General features: G+C 45.8%; 1 protein-coding gene across 1 annotated transcript; it reads left to right on the top strand.

The window, feature by feature from the left end:
• The first annotated feature begins 1,629 nt into the window (after positions 1-1,629).
• Positions 1,630-22,376, top strand: LOC124027508 (peroxisome proliferator-activated receptor gamma coactivator-related protein 1-like). Its single transcript, XM_046339921.1, is given in 14 exon segments — positions 1,630-1,751; positions 4,001-4,105; positions 4,842-4,994; positions 5,246-5,353; positions 8,244-8,399; positions 8,401-10,189; positions 11,112-11,165; positions 12,907-12,990; positions 13,250-14,129; positions 16,852-17,067; positions 17,227-17,299; positions 20,547-20,668; positions 21,184-21,335; positions 21,744-22,376. Coding segments are annotated over 14 exon segments (4,077 nt in total). The 5' UTR covers positions 1,630-1,670; the 3' UTR covers positions 21,848-22,376.
• Positions 22,377-22,697: the final 321 nt, after the last annotated feature.

Raw genomic sequence — 22,697 nt, 5'->3', positions numbered from 1 at the left:
TGACAAGAAGCTGCCTTGTGGGGAATCGTATGTGGCTCTTTTCAGCTAGTTATCTAACTAGCAAGTGTAATGATGTATTTGAGAGACAGCAAGTGCTCATTGTGCAAATGTATTTATCTGTTCAATAAACATTGGAGATGAAATCTAGTTTCCATGTTGTTAACAATCTAAGCCAACCCTGTGTGTGTTTTGCCCCATAGTTGCGCAAGCATCAGTTTTGTTTGCTAAACAACCAACCTTATAATTTGAGGCGTAAAACAGAGAGGTATACTGGACCCCCTAAAACATACCACTTCGATACAGCTACGACTAGAAATGACTTTTCGTAACAGGTGCAGACATAGTTGGGGAAGTAGTTTGGGGCGTCATATTTCCGTCAGGGGACAGCTACTCTGTGAAGTGCACTTGTGCAATAACTCAGTTCGTCTTTGCACTCCTTCTAAACAAAGCTATTTTTGGAAACTTTGACACGGGTAAAGTCTTCAAAACTTAGTCGACTCTGTTCGTAACAGTTTATAGTATTGAGAATAGAAAACTGTATTGAGATCAAATGTTTAATCGATGATAAGATTTGCAGAATGTCTGCCAAAATCCATCTCGTTCAATCTCCTCCCATTGCCGGCCACTGGGCTTCCTCTCACTACCATATTTGGTAGTGAGTGGAAACACCAAGCGGATGCTTCACATTTATACATCCGGTGAAATATCTGTTCTATCTGTGCCTTAATGCTCAAATGTCAGATGTGTTCAGACTGACATGGCTACTCTAGTTGTCATGGTAATGGCGCGGGTGTACAGGGGCATAGAAGTTGTTTTGTAGCTTGCAAAGTCTACCCCAGTTGCTTTTAATGTTTGATATGAAAGTCTCCCACAGTTGCTTTGAATGTTTGAAATCTTAGTGTAAGAACACTTTTAAAGCCTCAAAGGATAAGATGTTCCAACTTTCAAAATGAGTCATTTTTGGCTAGCCACGGCATTTAACTAGCTAGCTAGGTAGTTGTTTAGCTTGCTAGCACATTCAAGCATTCAAACAATAAACAAACGTGTGAGCTACCAGATTGTTGTTGTCAAACTGTCGACATAGAGGCTAGCAAGCAACAATATATGCTAAATCACAGTCTGGAAACCACTTAAGGGCATTTCACCCTTTCAGACAAGTCACATGGCCAGGAATCAGATTTATGTGATTTCAAAATGTGGCTTGAAATATCTGATTCCATGTGCTTTTTGTCTGTGCAGACTCCAGGGGAAATATCAGATTTGACTCAGCTATATACACTTTTTGTATTTGAGTCAAACTTCATAAAACTAGAAAACAATTATTTGACAGGTATAAAATCCGTTCTTCGTTTCGGGCAATATGACATGCGTTGCCTTTGACATGATTAAGGTAACTACTGTGCAGGTGCATGACAGCAATAGCATTTGACATGTCAAAGATATTTAATTTGGGGCTTTCTGCAGAGACCAAAGCGAATCGGATGACGATCTGATTTCAGGTCAGTTTTGTTACTTGCAAAACAGTACTGGGTTATGATTTGAGTAAGACACATTGATCCCAGATCTGCGTTTACCGGCAACATCCGTGTGCTGGCGACCACGTGTCTGTGCGCTGACCAATGGCAACGCTCCTAGCTATAGCTGAACGAAGCCATGTGAGGATCTGTAAAATGGCGGCGCAGTGGCGTGGAAAAGATGCGCTTATAATCACCGGCAACACGGACTTTCTGACCGCAAACACATTCAATGAGGTACGGCTTTGATACATAAGCTTACTGCATACATGCGGCCAAATAAAAATTACTTGTACCACTTGTCTTTGGCCTTTTTCATACACGAAAAATGGCAAACCAGCACGCGGTGCCTACACGTGGATGTGAACGGCTAGTAGTAGCTATCATTAGCTGCGAATCGCATGGCGGCATGGGAAAATAACTGCTGGTGACACAAGTAACTAACTGTCTCCCTTATTGCACGATTTAGTTCGGCATAAAATAATCTTATTGGCTTTCTGCAAAGTAATACCTGTCTAAGTTGCCGTGATAGTAAGTTGAATGTGCTATAATTCAATAGGGAGTCAGCAAAGTTTCTTCTCTACTCGGAAAAAGCGATGTTCTGTCTGCTGCTGGACTCGCACACCTTCTAAAGACTGGTCGTGTTGGGTATCCGGAAGCTGGCAACAATGAATTGTCGGTTGGCGTCAATCAAAAGCAAATGATCAGATTAAATTGTTGAGTTTATTCTTCCGAATATTCTGCATTCACGTGGCTGCCGATATGGATATTTAGCAAAGTACTGGAACACACTCACTGTCCCATACATAGCAGACAGGGGGACACATTACTTTTGTAATGTTGGAACGGGTACGGTCCAAGTGTTGGCATGCTACCTATGTCAATCATGGGCTCATACAAAAGTACATCCAATTCCGCTGAAATGCACCGGTATTTTACTCATTGTTTTTATATCATTGCATTTCGATTGCCTTTGCGTACCACCCATTTCAGTTAACATCCTCCATATATCATTCACACCTGTCAACACTGGTCTCACACCCAGGGTCTTGTTTTGTTGAACTAATTATAGCCGCTTTACTCTTGTGGCAAACATGAATGATGAACAGCGTTGTAGCTAGTGTGATTGTATAGGCCTACCATTGACGTTAATAGGAGTGTCAGGCACCTAGTAGCCAACAATGGCCTATTATTTCAACGCTGTCCACCTCTTTGTACTACTGTACTATCCTGCTTAAATTAAAATAGATGATGTTTCCTGAGAGGTAATGAGGGATTAGTACAGAGGCCCTATGGGTTCTGGTCCAAAGTAGTGTACTATATAAGGAATAGGGTGCCATTTGGAATGGGCTCAATAATAATAAATAACAAATAACGTTAAGCCACGTTTTCTGTTTTCCACTTTCTGCACATTTTACAATGCTCCCATTGTTACTGTTCACTGTCTGCTCTCATCTCCCACACACACGTATTGGTTGGGTGACTCTGAGAAGAGAACACTGACTGGGAACTCTCCCAAATGGCACCCTACTCCCTATAGTGCACTACTTTTCACCAGAGACCTATGGGCCTTGGTCAAAAGTAGTGCACTGCACTTCATATGTAATAGGATGCCATATGGGATTCAGCTTGTGACTCACGTTTCTCAAGAAAGCTCCATTTGGATCTATAAGCCCTGGTCCTAAGTAGTGCACTGCATTTGGGAATAGGGTGTCTTTTGGGACGTTGCCCCATAATCATATTATAGACAGACAGTGTCCCAGCAACAACCACCACCACACCCAGGGAGGGGCCTGTTGTTGTCAAGGAGTGAGAGTGCAGAATAGTGTGCTATGGACTAACTGTCACTTTCTATGACAAGACAACGCATGGCCTTATGATGCGAGACACTTTGTGCTGCTGTTTTTACACCTCGTTGGATAAATCAAACTGAAGTGTGGGAAAGACTGTCTGAACATTTCCCTCCTCCGCCCCCGCGTCAGGGCTCTGCTCTTGAACAGTCTGAAAACATGGCATGCAGACACACTCATTCTGATGGGAGGAGGAAGCATACAAACGCAGCCTCAACAAACACTATTGACTAGCTGCTTGTTTTATTGTATTCAGACTGCCCTTTGAGTTATGTTCCTCAATTGTCTTTTAGGAGAAATGTGTTCACTTTCTCAATCTTTCCTTAATTCCCCCGTCCTTCCTCTTTGCCACTTTCTGTAAATACATTAAAGAAGAACGTCTGAAGGGACTTTGGACCTTCTCCTCCAATACGGTTGGGAAAGAGATGAGGAGATGGGATGCAGGGAATCACAAAAATACTTATGATCGAGCAACTGTTTCTGTAGGCTGGGTTTACACAGGAGGCCCAATTCAGATATTTTTGCTTTGCTCTTTTGACCAATCAAATCAGATCTTTTTCCCAAAAATTGGGCAGCCTATTTGCCTGACTCGTGATTGAACTTGTTCTCCCTTTCTGATCTTGTTGCTTGTTACAGGCTGTCCTGGGTAAAGGGGAAGTCAGTGATCTGGAAATGGACACTCACTCCTGCCTGGACCCTTCCATCCTGGCTATGTTTGAAGATTCCGCCGTAGCTGCAGAGGTCAGCATCAGGACACAATGTTGGCCAACATTCAGATATACTGGGGCGTATTCATTACGCTGATTCTGTTGTAAAACGTTTCTTAAAAGATGGCAAATGAAACAGGGAGGGAACTACCTGAATTTGTCCAATAGAAACTCTAATTTTGTTGTTTGCTACAGTTTGGGTCTTAAACGGTTTCTGTAATGAATACACTCCTGATGTAGACCCTGTTCCCATCTGAGACCGGTTCTACATCAGTGGTTCCCAAACTTCAGGTCGGGACCCAATCTGGGGTCCCCTGAGAAAATGTGTGATCTTATCAAACAAATTAAGATTTTTTAAAATCTTGAAATGGGCATAGAGTACAACCTTTTAGTGTCGACTAAGGGCCTTTTACACTATTAGAATGCTCTTTCATGTCATTATTATGGGTTGGGACAGCCTGCGGGACATAAAGTGGAGGAAATATCGACACACAGCGTTAACTAGGGAATATCATGTTTCCAAGTGGGGTCCCCTGCATTTTCTACTGTCAGTTTGGAGTCGTGTGCAGAAAAACTCCTGGTTTACATGAACTTGTACAATTAGAAACACTCTGCCTGTTCCTGTCCAATTAGAAACACTCTGCCTGTTCCTGTCCAATTAGAAACACTCTGCCTGTTCCTCTGCAACTATTGTTTCCCGTCACAGAAATGAGAGATGCCATTTGTGCTATTTTTAATTCATTCAATTTATTTCATTTGTTTTTTTTTAGACTAGGAGCAGACTAGATGAGGAGAGTGAGTCCACGTTGTTGACTGCTCTAACGGAGATCCTGGACAGTGTTGACGATGAGACCCTGTCTCCCTTTGACACCCTGCCTGACACTGGGCTCTTCTCTGACCAGAGGCTACGGGACAACTCCCCGGTGGGTAAAAACCAAGTGTGGGTCTGTGTGTGTGATTCAGAATTAATTGAGATTTAAGAGTAACCAGTGGTCCTGCTCTGAGACGCTGTGTGAAAACAGTCCCAGGTGTTCTTCATTTGATGAGAATCAGGGGTACCACTTTTATTTTGGTTTTATCTGTAAGTCATGCTGAAAATGGTGTGTCTGTGGGAGAACAATGTGATTGTTGTTTTGTAATTACTGTATTTCTCCTGTTTGGTGTGTTTCTCCAGTTGAGGCGGCTGCTGAGTTTAACAGGGTCTCCACCTGAAAAAGAAGCACTCTTTCGTTCCATAAAGACCCCCTCTTCATCTTCATCCCCCTCTTCCTCTGTTGGAAAGGTAGAAACCTCATCCCTTTCTGTTTTATGGAAGTGTGTGTGTCAGATTAAGATTAGCCGTACTACTACTGGTAATCCCACCTGTTAATCTAGGTTTACAGACGTAATTTCAATGATAAAAGAACCACTAGAAGAGTGCTCTCCAACCCTGTTCCTGGAGAGCTACCCTCCTGTAGGTTTTCACTCCATCCCTGTTCCTGGAGAGACACCCTCCTGTAGGTTTTCACTCCAACCCTATTCCTGGAGAGCTACCCTCCTGTAGGTTTTCACTCCAACCCTGTTCCTGGAGAGACACCCTCCTGTAGGTTTTCACTCCAACCCTATTCCTGGAGAGACACCCTCCTGTAGGTTTTCACTCCTACCCTATTTGTAACTATCCTGGGGTGTATTTATTACGTATTGCAACGGAAACCGTTTACTGTTTAAGAAGCAAACATAATGAAATGGGGAGGGTCCTACTTGAATTTGTCCAATAGAAACTCGATTTGATCCCAAAACGTTTTTCCGTTTGCAGTAAACTGTTTCTGTTGCAGAACAGTCATTTAGCTGTGGCGCTTCGCTTTTTTCCGTTGCAGGTCTGCTGACCGCAAACTGGAACATTCTGTGCAACTTCCGACGCGCGTTTATTGTGACCACTGAGGCTGTACCAGCTTTAAGTTAGTGAGTAGGCTACTGTGGCTATTTGATCATAATGTAGGCCTACCAGAGTAGCCTACCAGAGTAGCCTACCATTTAAAAACAAGGGAGACAAATGCATCCCATAACATTTTAACATGGAAATAGCTGTTCAATCATTCAGCCTACAGTAGCAGCCAATGTGTGGTGTTCAATATAGGCTACATTCTATGAGACTTGTAGGTCTTGACATGAACCTGTTTATCCACTTGTCCTTCATATAAGGAGGTGACTGAAAAATGTTGTTTGATGCAAGAAACCACTTTAAAAAATAAAATGCATAATTATTCCCATACCGTTATTACAGAGAATCAAGACATTATGCTTCCCTCTGTCTATTGGATAATTAGCTCATTCAAGGCCATCTCAAAATACAACACTGCCCCTTTAAGACATGCAAATGCTCTTTACTTGACTGGCTTTTCAAAGATGTTTAGAAATGCAAACATTTTGTGCTCTTGTAGGAAGCAACCACTGCCCCCATTGTTAACTACAACTGATCTATAACTGGGCTAATAACTCACTAACTAGCAAAGGATATGAACAAATGTGCACAGGTGGCTACATGCATCTCTCACTTTGATCTCAAAACAAGCGCATGCTGTCCAGTGGCCATATATGATCCTTATATGGCAATGGCTATTTGCATATAGGCCTTACTGCGGTTCTGATTGGTTATGGTGCACTGGTCTGTGTAAGGGTGCATGTCAATGCAATAGAATCCTATCCGATGTGTTCTGCCTACAACAACATCACTGGTCTGTGTAAGGGTGCATGTCATCCTACTCCGATGTGTTCTGCCTACAACAACATCACTGGTCTGTGTAAGGGTGCATGTCAATGCAATAGAATCCTACTGTGATGCGTTCTGCCTACAACAACATCTCTGGTCTGTGTGATGCGTTCTGCCTACAACAACATCACTGGGTGCATGTCAATGCAATAGAATCCTACTGTGATGCGTTCTGCCTACAACAACATCACTGGTCTGTGTAAGGGTGCATGTCAATGCAATAGAATCCTACTGTGATGCGTTCTGCCTACAACAACATCTCTGGTCTGTGTAAGGGTGCATGTCAATGCAATAGAATCCTACTGTGATGTGTTCTGCCTACAACAACATCACTGGTCTGTGTAAGGGTGCATGTCAATGCAATAGAATCCTACTGTGATGCGTTCTGCCTACAACAACATCACTGGTCTGTGTAAGGGTGCATGTCAATGCAATAGAATCCTACTGTGATGCGTTCTGCCTACAACAACATCACTGGTCTGTGTAAGGGTGCATGTCAATGCAATAGAATCCTACTCCTGATGCGTTCTGCCTACAACAACTGTGTAAGGGTGCATGTCAATGCAATAGAATCCTACTGTGATGCGTTCTGCCTACAACAACATCACTGGTCTGTGTAAGGGTGCATGTCAATGCAATAGAATCCTACTCCGATGCGTTCTGCCTACAACAACATCTCCTGCACAGTTAGTTTTGCATACTAAGTCCTGCGTAGTTCCTTTTGTTTCTGTATGTTGCATTGAAGGTGACTAACATTGAGTTGATTCGATCCCAATTCCCACAGTAAAGGGAAACGTTGATAGTGTTAACTAACGGGGGAAACTCTAGAAAGTCGAGCGAAGTTCAATCTCGTGCTTCTCTGCGCGGGATGATATTTCATCTGCGTGGCAGTCCGAGGCGAGCTGTGCAACCGCTCACCTTAGAGGGACCATTGGCAGTCACGTTTTTAAAAAACTATTTCTGTCGAGGCGCACTTTGAAGATGCTGGAACAGTCAACATTTACTTTTCCTCTGCAAACAAAGCGAGTTATGAATAGAAAAATCTGTCAACCCCATTGTAGAATTGTTTATCTATTTCTGTGCAAGATAAATATTCCTCTGGAGGTTATGAGTACCGTAGGACGAGCCCTGCACTGGAGTAACTTGTTTGATTTCAAATAAGAAAAACGGTTAAAGATTTACATTCATTTTAATGTACTAAATAAAATGCCTATCATAGTGAATTTGACATAAATGGGTATGGGATTGGGTTGTGTCATAGTTTGGAAATGATATACAAAAAATATTAGTGTACTACACTATGGGATTGAGTTTGTCATGAAAAATAATATAGAGAATGATATCTTTATTAAAAATAGAGCCATAGCAAGCGAGATTATGAGCATAGCTGGAGTAACAGTCTTGACGTCATTCTTCCTTCCAGGTTGAGACAGTCATTCCAGACAGACCCTGGAGGGCTGGGCTGACTCCGAGAGCCCAGGGCTCTTCCACATCCACACAGAGGAGCGATGGAGAGGAGGAGGAGGGCGGCAAGGTCCACATTCACAGCCCGCCTCACGGCTTCAATCAGGACTCTGCACTTTGAAGGAGAACTCTCCCTCGACCGATCACAAGTGAGAGCGCTGAACTCTGTAGAGAAGGACCATGGCTACTCCTGTACAGTGTCCCTGGTGGACCTGGTGAAACTCATGCACCCCTACTGCCTGAGGGTGTGCCTGGATGAGGAGGGGAAGGACTGGGTCAGCACATCCAGGCAGGAGGCCTCCTCCCTGGGGGAACGGAGCGCGGACCAGAGTGTACCCCTGGAGGGCGAGGTGTGGAGGTATACGAAGCCTGGTTCGGAAGAGAGCGACGAGGAAATTGATGTGGACGGATCAGATGACGAGTGTCCCTCGGTAGGAGGGATGAAGGATGAGAAAGAGGGGGATGGAGAACAGGGAAGTAAAGGTGAAGAAGTGAAGCAACTAAAAAGTCTACTTGTGAAGTGGGACGGGCCCACAGAAGGCCAGAAGACCAAGAACAAAAAAAGAGTGAGCTTCGGACCTGTCCTGGTGACATCCTACGAGCTACCAGCAGCAGACGAACCTGACTTAAACGTGCTCCCGGACTTGAGCGAGCTCACCAGCCAAATCCCCATTTTTGACACCAAAACAACGACCATTTCCCTCACCACATCCTCTCCGGAGTCTTCAGCAGCATCTTCAAAGGACAGCCAGCATCAGGTTGTAACTGACTTGTCTGAAAGGACCAGAGAAATGTCGTCGTCGGAGCCTCCACCACAGCGAGGCGAGTCCAAGCCCAGACCGGCACTCAGTCTCCAGCAGTACCGCCTGCTGCGTCAGCAAAGACTACCCCTGGTGGGGAAACCTGAGAATTACACCACCAAATGGCCCTCTCTACCTGAAACCCCCACGGAGTTGCCTCCTATACCCTATTTACAAGGACCTAAATATAACATGTGGGGACCAACGACACCACATCATTACATAGGAAGTAAAACAGGGGGTGATGTCAGTGAATTCAAGCCTATAGCTAAGACCAGGACGAAGATGGTCTCTCCTGCTTGTCCCAGTAAACCTGGTAAAGGTATTGGCATCAATGGATCAAAGCCTGTAAGAAGTGGGACTAAGACTCCTCCTACCAGCTCAGCTTTAAAGCCCAAACACAACTCAAAGGAAGCTAAATCTGCGAATGATGTTGGTGTATTAAAGCCTATTTGGACTGAGACCATCTCTCCTGCTAGTCCCTTACCAAGTCCCAACCTGAACTCCAACTCAGTGGCGGGTCTGGGCCAGAACAGGACGAGCCCAGAAAAGAGTGCTGTTGCGGTCAGTAGCGACCCCCCAAACCCTGTCCTGGTCCCACTACCAGGAACCCGTCCATCTTTGGATAGATTTGATAGGAGCCGTGGGACCAACCAGGAGAAGCAGGAACAATCTCTACCTCCGTCCACCACCCAGGAGTCTTCGGCGCCCAAGCCCAAAATGGTGTTCTACAACCGGGATCCAAGCCTGAAGAGCAACAGTCTCCTCCTTGAGATCCAGCGGAGGTTCTCCACCAAACAACCATCGCGGAAACCACTTCACACCCAAAACACTGCAGAGACCACGAAACAAGGGGATCAGCCTCGCTCTCTCAGCCCGAGGAAAGGAATCGAGACAGTACCAGAAGGGTCCAAGTTTTCCCCAAGTGCACCAGTAATGGCAAGTCCATCGTCCAGCCCCTCAGTCCATCCACCCACCCATGCTGTTGCTCCTTACCCAGAGATGGAGAGGGCAAAGCGGGTATCCATTGGTAACCTTCCCCATGTCCGACTGTCCACCTCTCCAGAGAGTAACACCTGCATACAGACCCCCACCTGCGGCACAGGTAAGCCAGATGAGCCATAACACACATATAAACAATATATTTTGTTGTAGGGTGAAGTTGACTGATTTTGGGTCAGTTTAGTATTTTACTTACTACAGGTTAAGGTTAGGTTTGGGGGAGTGGACTCTGATCCTAGATCTGTACCTAGGGGAAACTACACCCTGAGTATATATTTCTTCAGATAAAGCTAATTCAAATCAAATCAAATGTATTTATAAAGCCCTTCGTACTTCAGCTGATATCTCAAAGTGCTGTACAGAAACCCAGCCTAAAAACCCCAAACAGCAAGCAATGCAGGTGTAGAAGCACGGTGGCTAGGAAAAACTCCCTAGAAAGGCCAAAACCTAGGAAGAAACCTAGAGAGGAACCAGGCTATGTGGGGTGGCCAGTCCTCTTCTGGCTGTGCCAGGTGGAGATTATAACAGAACATGGCCAAGATGTTCAAATGTTCATAAATGACCAGCATGGTCGAATAATAATAAGGCAGAACAGTTGAAACTGGAGCAGCAGCACGGCCAGGTGGACTGGGGACAGCAAGGAGTCATCATGTCAGGTAGTCCTGGGGGATGGTCCTAGGGCTCAGGTCCTCCTAGAGAAAGAAAGAAGGAGAGAATTAGAGAACGCACACTTAGATTCACACAGGACACCGAATAGGACAGGAGAAGTAGTCCAGATAGCAGGGGTCTGGACTGGAACCCATGCTGCTGAAATAGCAGGGTTCTGGACTGGAACCCATGTTGCCGAAATAGCAGGGTTCTGGACTGGAACTCATGCTGCTGAAATAGCAGGGTTCTGGACTGGAACCCATGCTGCTGTGGTGTTCTGCAGGAAGCAGCTTAGAACACCAGACCAGCAGAAAGTTCACCTCGACGAACTGCTACTGTCCCTGCATTCAGAAACTGATCTCTTGGTCGCGTTGCAGGAATCCAAGCCACAGATCTGACCAGCCTTCTGGAGCGGTTTGAGGAAACACAAGGTGAGTGAGGGACCAGTGGGGTTTCGTTAACTCTCTCCCTTTCTTCTTCCAGCTATACTACGTCCCATCCATTCTGGGATTTGCATTAAGATGTATTGATTTGGTTGATGCATACATCCCAGCTACCCCTGTCCTTGTCATCTTACATACCTATAGTCCATCTGTAAATAGCCCATCCAATCTACCTACCTCATCCCCCATATTGTTTGTATTTACTTTTCTGCTCTTTTGCACACCAGTATCACTACTTACACACCAGTATCTCTACTTACACACCAGTATCACTACTTACACACCAGTATCTCTACTTACACACCAGTATCTCTACTTACACACCAGTATCTCTACTTACACACCAGTATCTCTACTTACACACCAGTATCACTACTTACACACCAGTATCTCTACTTACACACCAGTATCTCTACTTACACACCAGTATCTCTACTTACACACCAGTATCTCTACTTACACACCAGTATCTCTACTTACACACCAGTATCACTACTTACACACCAGTATCTCTACTTACACACCAGTATCTCTACTTACACACCAGTATCTCTACTTACACACCAGTATCACTACTTACACACCAGTATCTCTACTTACACACCAGTATCACTACTTACACACCAGTATCTCTACTTACACACCAGTATCACTACTTACACACCAGTATCTCTACTTACACACCAGTATCTCTACTTACACACCAGTATCTCTACTTACACACCAGTATCTCTACTTACACACCAGTATCACTACTTACACACCAGTATCTCTACTTACACACCAGTATCTCTACTTACACACCAGTATCTCTACTTACACACCAGTATCACTACTTACACACCAGTATCACTACTTACACACCAGTATCACTACTTACACACCAGTATCTCTACTTACACACCAGTATCTCTACTTACACACCAGTATCTCTACTTACACACCAGTATCTCTACTTACACACCAGTATCTCTACTTACACACCAGTATCTCTACTTACACACCAGTATCACTACTTACACACCAGTATCTCTACTTACACACCAGTATCTCTACTTACACACCAGTATCACTACTTACACACCAGTATCTCTACTTACACACCAGTATCTCTACTTACACACCAGTATCACTACTTACACACCAGTATCACTACTTACACACCAGTATCTCTACTTACACACCAGTATCTCTACTTACACACCCGTATCTCTACTTACACACCAGTATCTCTACTTACACACCAGTATCTCTACTTACACACCAGTATCACTACTTACACACCAGTATCTCTACTTACACACCAGTATCACTACTTACACACCAGTATCTCTACTTACACACCATCATCTGTACATCCATCACTCCAGTGTTAATCTGCTAGATGTTAATTACTTCGCTACTATGACCTATTTATTGCCTTACTTCCTCACGCCATTTGCACACACTGTATATAGACTTATTTTGTTTCTATTGTGTTGACTGTACGCTTGTTTATTCCATGTGTAACTCTGTGTTGTTTCTGTCGCACTGATTTACTTTATCTTGGCCAGGTCGCCGTTGTAAATGAGAACTTGTTCTCAACAAACTTACCTGGTTAAATAAAGGTGAAATGTAAAAAATCTTGAACATGGTGATGGAAAAAGGCACAACAGATCCTAAATCAGCACTTCTACTCTAAGATTGAACCCCTGATCTTGCCTCCCCATGTCTGTGTCTCTTCCCACAGCCAAAGAGGAGACTGAGAGTGAACCTGAAGCCAGTCCAGATAGGAGCCCTGTTAGAGATGAAGAGCCGAGCAACAACACTGAAGGTGAGTTAAAGGAAGGACTCAGCCTGGAGACTTGCACCCTATTACCTCCTTAGTGCACTACTTTTGACCAGAGCCATATATGGGCACTGGTCAAAAGTAGTGCACTATAAAGGGAATAGGGCACCATTTGGGATGAAACTGTTCTTCGACTTAATTTCTAGTTTAGTCCGCACAGTTGCTCAGAGGACTTTGCTGTGGTTATTCTCATGCTTTAGAACAGAACTTCAGTTCATCATCTGGTTTGTTGCTTTCTTTCCAGGGATGCTGACACTGCTGGGTGCCTATCTCCTCAGCACCCAAGATAAACTCTGTCTTCCAGCACCCACTGGCTTTCCAGAACTTGTCAACACACTTGAACCCCTCAGAACTCCGGAGCCCCTCAGAACTCCGGAGCCCCTCAGAACTCCGGAGCCCCTCAGAACTCTGGAACGTTGCGATACTCAGGAACCTCTCAGCACCCAGAATGTTCTCAGCACTCAGGAACAGGCCCCTGCACAGCCGCGCTGGAAACCTCTTACCCCTGTCGCACCTCAGAGGAAGCAACCGGCGACCCCCAAACCTCTCCCTCCCAAGGCCATCCAAATCATCGACCCCCATCCTCTACCACCCAAAAAGGCCCACCCCCTCCCCCCAAAGCCCCCTGTCACCCCCCCTGAGTTCCAGACACCAGTATCTGTCTCCTCGGACCACGGCTACTGTCTATCTCAGGATCAACCAGGGGGTAATACTACTATGTTATGCAGCAAAAGACAAACCATACTCCCCGACCACCAACCAATTCCCAACCCCCCCTCAGTGCCCGGCACACAGAACTCTGGGAAATATTTGCGGCAGCAGCAGCCAGTGGACTCCAGGACTGTTCCAGAGACACAACTTCCCTCAGACTCTGCCCCGCCATCTACAGAGAGCTCCCCCTCTAGGACGGATGCCATTACTGCAGGGGAGGCACAGGAAGAGAGAACCAGCCCCTGCATCCCCTCCCCTCCTTCACCCAGTCCCCCTGCCAGAGGTAGGAGGTCGTCCCGGCGCTATCGGACAAGGTCTTCATGCTCGGACTCTAGCTCTAGGTCCCCTTCTTCATCGTCATCTTCCTCATCCTCCTCCTCTCGATCCAGGTCTCGCTCTCCACCCCGAAAGAGGTAGGTTCAAATTCTGCGTGGTGACTGTTATCGCTCTTGAATTGAAGTTGGGGAGAGAGGAGGAGGGGGGGCATGTTAGTGGGTGTGGGCATGTTAGTGGGTGTGGCCATGGTAGTGGGTGTGGCCAATGGTAAGGTACTTTTTTGTTGTTGCTGTTTTAAACCTAATTTCTTCCAATTCTACATGTTTTGTCATGAGGCTGACAGAAAAAAAAGATCAGTTTTTAAAGATAATTTTTTTGCAGTTTTACACATTTCGCCAAAGCATAAAAACACGTTATGACATCAATGACATGAGAGGTTTTGAACTTCTCCCTGACTGTGTTCTTTTTATTTTGGTGATTGTTAGTTCTAAAAGAGGATCTTCAAGATAAATGGCTCCACTATATCTACAACATACTTTACATCTGGTTTTAGTCATTAAGTTTACACAACTTTTTACCCCCCCAAAATGTATTTTCTTTCTTTAACCTCTTGCTCCTTCCTGGCACGCAGGCGTCCCATCTAGAGCTCTGGAAATGCAAATGCGCTACGCTAAATGCTAATAGTATTAGTTAAAACTCAAACGTTCATTAAAATACACATGCAGGGTATTGAATTAAAGCTACACTCGTTGTGAATCCAGGCAACAAGTCAGATTTCTAAAATGTTTTACGGCGAAAACATAGCACATATTTATGTCAAACCACCACCGCATACATAGCTCATTTGCATAGCCAAGTAGGAAAAAATATGCAATCAACAAACGCAGGATTTAAAAAAAAAATCATTTCACTAACCTTTTGAAATCTTCATCAGATGACTGTAATATAACATGTTACACAGTACATTCATTTTTTTTTCAATAATCTGCCATATATATCCATAAATCTCTGTTTACAATGACGTTCAAAAAATGCTACTAAAATGTCAGGAGAAATTAAATAGCTCCGGCAGATAACGTCAGCTAACAAGGAATACACATCATAAACTTTGACTAAATATGCATGTTTTACATATGTATAGGAAGATACACTTCTTCTAAATGCAATCGCTGTGTTACATTTATTTTTAACGTTACAGGTTGCGTTTACTAGGCTATACTAGGAGTCGGCACTCCAAATGTATCATTATGCCTCCTCTATCTTGGAGTCGACAGAAACCCAAAATTAACACATAAATATTCCCTTACCTTTGCTGTTCTTCCATCAAAAGACCTGGAAGGGATTATACTTACCAAAACAGCGTTTAGTTTTCAAGTCTGCGTCTTTCGGTTCTCAAAATAGCCACATTTCGGTCAAAATGTAGGCAAAATTCAAGTGGATGCGCACCAAAACGTCGAAAATATATATTATATGTCAAGTAAACTTGTCAAACTATGTTAATAATTAAGCTTTAACATGTTATAAAGGTGTACAGCAATTGTGAGGACGAAGCGAAACACACACGTCTTTTAATCGATCCTGAAGAAAAGACCTCACCGGAGCAGAGCGCGCATAATCGTACACTTTTTTTCCGCGTGACCGAGACCTTTCGGCACGCTCAACGTCTCGTGAGCGCGCGGTTCTCACAATGAGAAGCCCCATTGAAAGCAGGCTTCGCGCTGAACACGTACAGACTGTTCCCAGAGCGGTAGTTGTTTGGGAAGGCGTATACGATGACGTCAAAGTTGGGCCAACTTTTTCCATGACGAGAGACTTTGGGAGAATGCATGCCCTGAGACATCTGCTTTACATAGAGACAAAATTTAAACGGTTTTAGAAGCTTTAGAGTGTTTTCTATTCGATAATATTTTTATATGCATATATTTGCAACTTTTGACAAAAATTTATCCTGTTTTATATGGGTACCCAATTCCTCCAGAAGGGGCAGTAAACAGGGGTAGACTTAACAGGTTAACCCACGTCCTCTTTCCTCTTTGTCCAACCCCTCTCCTCCTGCCTCCCCACCCCTCTCCCTCTCCTCCCTCCTCCCCATCCCTCTCCTGCTCTCCTCCCTCCTCCCCATCCCCCTCCCTCCTCCCCATCCCTCTCCTCCTCCCCATACTCTCCTCCCCATCCCTCTCCTCTCTCCTCCCTCCTCCCCATCGCTCTCCTCCTCCCCATACTCTCCTCCCCATCCCTCTCCTCTCTCCTCCCTCCTCCCCATCGCTCTCCTCCTCCCCATACTCTCCTCCCCATCCCTCTCCTCTCTCCTCCGTCCTCCCCATCGCTCTCCTCCTCCCCATACTCTCCTCCCCATCCCTCTCCTCTCTCCTCCCTCCTCCCCATCGCTCTCCTCCTCCCCATACTCTCCTCCCCATCCCTCTTCTCCTCCCCATACTCTCCTCCCCATCCCTCTCCCTCCTCCCCATCCCTCTCCCTCCTCCCCATCCCTCTCCCTCCTCCCCATACTCTCCTCCCCATCCCGCTCCCTCCTCCCCGCCCCATCCCGCTCCCTCCTCCCCGCCCCATCCCGCTCCCTCCTCCCCATCCCTCCTCCCCATCCCTCTCCCTCCTCCCCATCCCTCTCCCTCCTCCCCATCCCTCTCCCTCCTCCCCATCCCTCTCTCTCCTCCCCATCCCTCTCCCTCCTCCCCATCCCTCTCCCTCCTCCCCATCCCTCTCTCTCCTCCCCATCCCCTCCCCATCCCTCTCCCTCCTCCCCATCCCTCTATCTCCTCCCCATCCCTCTCTCTCCTCCCCATCCCTCTCTCTCCTCCCCATCCCTCTCTCTCCTCCCCATCCCTCTCCCTCCCCCACCAGGTTCTGTCCCAGGCGTTCTGAAAGCAGCTCTTCCTCCTCGTCCTCTTGCTCCAGCTCCGTCTCCCGTTCCCCGGTTCCCTGCCGGTACCGGCTCCCCTACCCACAGTCCTGGAACCGCTCTCGGTCCACATCAAAGTCCTGGACTCAGTCTGGTTCCAGATCTAGGTCCAGATCCCCCACCACACTGGCCTACAGCAGGACCCAGAGGTGCTACAGGTCAGTGATGGCTTAAAGTATTTTGTAAATGTTTTTAGGGGGGTGTATTATTAAAGGATTTCTAAATGATTGTATTAGACTCTGATTAAAGTATAGCCACACGGGTCTTCTGTAGTCCGTCTCACCTTGCTGCCTCCTCTCCCCTGCCCCAACCTTCAGCTCCAACAACATCAGGGACTCCAGGAAACGAAAGAGACAACAAGATATGAGGAATCAAAAACTAAAAGCCATAGTGAGTACTGTGTAGTACATTACAAATCGTGGTACACCTTGTGTTTTTGCTGTTAACATTTTCGAAATATATTTTTTTAAATACTTTTTAAGATGTTAAATGTAAATGTGACATTACTTCCTGATTTGATTTGGAGACCAAATTGCCACCAACTGTCCTCTTCGGTTCCCACCAGATGGCCAAGCTGCAAATTGAAGATTGGCTATATCATAAACATTTATGGAAACCAAAATGAGCTTTTTGGTCTTGGATTTAGGTCAGGAATAAGGTTAGCAGTGTGGTCAGGGTTAAGGTTAGCAGTGTGGTCAGGGTTAAGGTTAGCAGTGTGGTCAGGGTTAAGGTTAGCAGTGTGGTCAGGGTTAAGGTTAGCAGTGTGGTCAGGGTTAAGGTTAGCAGTGTGGTCAGGGTTAAGGTTAGCAGTGTGGTCAGGGTTAAGGTTAGCAGTGTGGTCAGGGTTAAGGTTAGCAGTGTGGTCAGGGTTAACGTTAGCAGTGTGGTCAGGGTTAACGTTAGCAGTGTGGTCAGGGTTAACGGTTAGGGTTAACAGTGTGGTCAGGGTTAACGTTGGCAGTGTGGTCAGGGTTAACAGTGTGGTCAGGGTTAACGTTGGCAGTGTGGTCAGGGTTAACAGTGTGGTCAGGGTTAACGTTGCAGTGTGGTCAGGGTTAACGTTGGCAGTGTGGTCAGGGTTAACGTTGGCAGTGTGGTCAGGGTTAACGTTGGCAGTGTGGTCAGGGTTAAGGTTGTGGTCAGGGTTAAAGGTTAGCAGTGTGGTCAGGGTTAAGGTTAGCAGTGTGGTCAGGGTTAAGGTTAGCAATGTGGTCAGGGTTAAGGTTAGCAGTGTGGTCAGGGTTAAGGTTAGCAGTGTGGTCAGGGTTAAGGTTAGCAGTGTGGTCAGGGTTAAGGTTAGCAATGTGGTCAGGGTTAAGGTTAGCAGTGTGGTCAGGGTTAACGTTAGCAGTGTGGTCAGGGTTAAGTTAGCAGTGGTCAGGGTTAAGGTTAGCAGTGTGGTCAGGTTAAGGTTAGTTAGGTTAAGGTTAGCAGTGTGGTCAGGGTTAAGGTTAGCAGTGTGGTCAGGGTTAAGGTTAGCAGTGTGGTCAGGGTTAAGGTTAGCAGTGTGGTCAGGGTTAAGGTTAGCAGTGTGGTCAGGGTTAAGGTTAGGTCAGGGTTAAGGTTAGCAGTGTGGTCAGGGTTAAGTTAGCAGTGTGGTCAGGGTTAAGGTTAGCAGTTGGCAGTGTGGTCAGGGTTAAGGTTAGCAGTTGGTCAGGGTTAAGGTGTGGTCAGGGTTAAGGTTAGCAGTGTGGTCAGGGTTAAGGTTAGCAGTGTGGTCAGGGTTAAGGTTAGCAGTGTGGTCAGGGTTAAGGTTAGCAGTGTGGTCAGGGTTAAGGTTAGCAGTGTGGTCAGGGTTAAGGTTAGCAGTGTGGTCAGGGTTAAGGTTAGCAGTGTGGTCAGGGTTAAGGTTAGCAGTGTGGTCAGGGTTAGCAGTGTGGTCAGGGTTAAGGTTAGCAGTGTGGTCAGGGTTAAGGTTAGCAGTGTGGTCAGGGTTAAGGTTAGCAGTGTGGTCAGGGTTAAGGTTAGCAGTGTGGTCAGGGTTAAGGTTAGCAGTGTGGTCAGGGTTAAGGTTGGCAGTGTGGTCAGGGTTAACGTTGGCAGTGTGGTCAGGGTTAACGTTAGCAGTGTGGTCAGGGTTAAGGTTAGCAGTGTGGTCAGGGTTAAGGTTAGCAGTGTGGTCAGGGTTAAGGTTAGCAGTGTGGTCAGGGTTAAGGTTAGTTCAGGGTTAGTGTGGTCAGGGTTAAGGTTAGCAGTGTGGTGTGGTCAGGGTTAACGTTAGCAGTGTGGTCAGGGTTAAGGTTAGCAGTGTGGTCAGGGTTAAGGTTAGCAGTGTGGTCAGGGTTAAGGTTAGCAGTGTGGTCAGGGTTAAGGTTAGCAGTGTGGTCAGGGTTGGTCAGGGTTAACGGTTAGCAGTGTGGTCAGGGTTAACGTTAGCAGTGTGGTCAGGGTTAAGGTTAGCAGTGTGGTCAGGGTTAAGGTTAGCAGTGTGGTCAGGGTTAACGTTGGCAGTGTGGTCAGGGTTAACGTTGGCAGTGTGGTCAGGGTTAAGGTTAGCAGTGTGGTCAGGGTTAAGGTTAGCAGTGTGGTCAGGTTAAGGTTAGCAGTGTGGTCAGGGTTAAGGTTAGCAGTGTGGTCAGGGTTAAGGTTAGCAGTGTGGTCAGGGTTAAGGTTAGCAGTGTGGTCAGGGTTAAGGTTAGCAGTGTGGTCAGGGTTAAGGTTAGCAGTGTGGTCAGGTTAAGGTTAAATGTGGTCAGTTAGGTTAGTGTGGTCAGGGTTAAGGTTAGCAATGTGGTCAGGGTTAAGGTTAGCAATGTGGTCAGGGTTAAGGTTAGCAATGTGGTCAGGGTTAAGGTTAGCAGTGTGGTCATGGTTAAGGTTAGCAATGTGGTCAGGGTTAAGGTTAGCAATGTGGTCAGGGTTAAGGTTAGCAGTGTGGTCATGGTTAAGGTTTCCTAGCAGTGTGGTCAGGGTTAAGGTTAGCAGTGTGGTCAGGGTTAAGGTTAGCAGTGTGGTCATGGTTAAGGTTAGCAGTGTGGTCAGGGTTAACGTTGGCAGTGTGGTCAGGGTTAAGGTTAGCAGTGTGGTCAGGGTTAAGGTTAGCAGTGTGGTCAGGGTTAAGGTTAGCAGTGTGGTCAGGGTTAAGGTTAGCAGTGTGGTCAGGGTTAAGGTTAGCAGTGTGGTCAGGGTTAAGGTTAGCAGTGTGGTCAGGGTTAAGGTTAGCAGTGTGGTGGTTAAGGTTAGCAGTGTGGTCAGGGTTAAGGTTAGCAGTGTGGTCAGGGTTAAGGTTAGCAGTGTGGTCAGGGTTAAGGTTAGCAGTGTGGTCAGGGTTAAGGTTAGCAGTGTGGTCAGGGTTAAGGTTAGCAGTGTGGTCAGGGTTAACGTTGGATGAGTTGCGGTGAAACTGCCGCGTCCGTTTGAGATTATTACAACAACAAAGATGTTTCAAACAACACACACTTTTATTCCCCAACATCATTGTATGTGTGATAAAACAGCATGTACTACAATGTATTTCAATGAAACTTCTCTAAAACCATAACAGATGCTCCTGGGAGAGACCTGTGACAGCGTTTCCCCTTTCACACATCTCAGCTTTAATGTTTGGGTTTAAAATCGGATTTTGAGAAGATAATTTGTATAAATCTGCAGGGCTTGTGATAGTGACACCCCTTGGTGCGTTGTTTTGTGTGGCCAGGACGAGCGCAGGGTGGTGTACGTGGGCCGCATCCAGAGGACCATGATGCACTCGGAGCTGAGAGAACGCTTCTCTCTGTTTGGAGAGGTGGAGGAATGCACCCTGCACTTTAGAGACAGGGGGTGAGTCTCTCTCTCTCTGCATCAAAAGAGATGGTCAAAAATTGTTAGCATGTCTTTAAACTCTTTTTTTCTCTAGACTTTCTCTGTCCTCTTTCCCCTTCTCGCCCCCTCACCTCTCCCCCTCTGTCCGCCTCACCTCTCCCTCTCTGTCCGCCTCACCTCTCTCTTTCTCTCTCTCTGTCCCCCTCACCTCTCTCTCTGTCCCCCTCACCTCTCTCTCTGTCCCCCTCACCTCTCTCTCTGTCCCCCTCACCTCTCTCTCTGTCCCCCTCACCTCTCTCTCTCTGTCCGCCTCACCTCTCCCTCTGTCCGCCCTCACCTCTCTCTGTCCCCCTCACCTCTCTCTTTCTCTCTGTCCCCCTCACCTCTCTCTTTCTCTCTGTCCCCCTTAGATATAATCATACTTCATTTTATTTATTGAAGACTTATTTCATCAGGTAACTTACTAGCTTACCTTTGTCCATATCAGGTGGTTAGAAAATAACTATTTCTTAACCTGTGTTCTGTTTCCATAGCGACCACTACGGCTTTGTGACGTTCTACAACATGAAAGATGCGTTCGCAGCCATCGAGAACGGTTACAAGCTGAGGAGACCTGACGAGCTGCCCTTTGACCTCTGCTTCGGGGGCAGGCGTCAGTTCTGCAAATCTACGTACGCCGACCTAGGTGAGAACCTTTAAGGGTGGTCTCAATGAGAAAGGGAGATACCTACTCAGTCGTTCAACTGAAATGTCTTCCACATTTAACCCAACCCCTCTGAATCAGAGAGGTACTGGGGCCTTAATCGACATCCACGTATTCGGGCGCCTGGAGAACAGTGGGGTAACTTCTCAGTGGCAGAACAACAGATTTGACCTTGTCAGCTCGGGGATTTGATCCAGCAACCTTTCGGTTACTGGCCCAACGTTCCTAACCACTAGGCCACCTGCGTCAGCCTCTCGAACAAAGGCTTTCCCCTTTTGGGAAATAGATGACGAGTTTACTAAGTCACATGCCCAGGGTCGCAGATGTAATTGCAGGGTAAACAGGTTGAAGTCATAGCATATTGGTAACTGAACTGGTTTGTTTCACCAGATTCTAATCGGGAAGAGGAGGACCCCACTCCAGTGAAAAATGAAGAGGAGGAGCTGGACTTTGACACTCTATTGAAGCAGGCACAGAAAGGCTTGACGCGGTAGCAGAGTCCTGGAGGAAGAGAGGGAGCCAAGAAAGGAATGATGGAGAGAAGGTCCCAAATGTCACCCTATTCCCTATAGAGGGTACTAACCTTAGGGTTCTGGTCCCAAAGCAGTGCCCTCTATAGAAGGGAACGGGGTGTTCTTTGGGACTGAGCCAACAAGTTAGCAAGACTTACCTCAGAGCTACACACATGCACATACTTTAACATTGTAGAAATGTTGTTTTAACTTGTATTGGTTCACTGTTATCAACTCATTTTATAACTTTGTTGATGCAGTAAAAAGATTTTTAAAGGAAAAAGAATCATAGGAAAATGATTAGAATATAACGTTGTTTTTTTGTATTATTTTTAATTTTTTAAGAAGGCTCTTTAAATATCTTTGTTGCACTAATATTGCACTTGCAAGCTTTGCTTTACTCTTGTCTGTTACAATGTTTAAAAAGTTGAGATTCCCTTAAGTCATTTTATTCCCAATTATGAACATGTTCTTTATGAATGAATAAAGACTATTATTGTGTCATCCTGAACTAGTGTCCATCCCATTGCCCCGACTGGATGGATCCATGGACTGACAGAGGAAGGAATATCTCTACACTGTCAGTCTTCTTAAAGTGGAAATGACTTGCTTTGTAAACAGCCAACCTTTTGGCTTTGAAGCTCACAATGTAGAAAATAATTAACCTGCAACACTATACATTTCCAAACTACATTGACTTTGAAAAGGATGGTACAAGGTAATCACAAGCAAGACTAGTTTAAGATGAAGACGAATTAAGTTAAAGTAGACTTGTGAACCAATGCCAGCTTTTTTTATTTGACACGTTGATAAAATGGGAGAGCGGACCCTT

The sequence above is a fragment of the Oncorhynchus gorbuscha genome, unplaced genomic scaffold (genome assembly GCF_021184085.1).
Source record: "Oncorhynchus gorbuscha isolate QuinsamMale2020 ecotype Even-year unplaced genomic scaffold, OgorEven_v1.0 Un_scaffold_3309, whole genome shotgun sequence".
NCBI classification, from domain to species: domain Eukaryota; kingdom Metazoa; phylum Chordata; class Actinopteri; order Salmoniformes; family Salmonidae; genus Oncorhynchus; species Oncorhynchus gorbuscha.
This window is presented reverse-complemented; position numbering and strand designations above follow the sequence as displayed.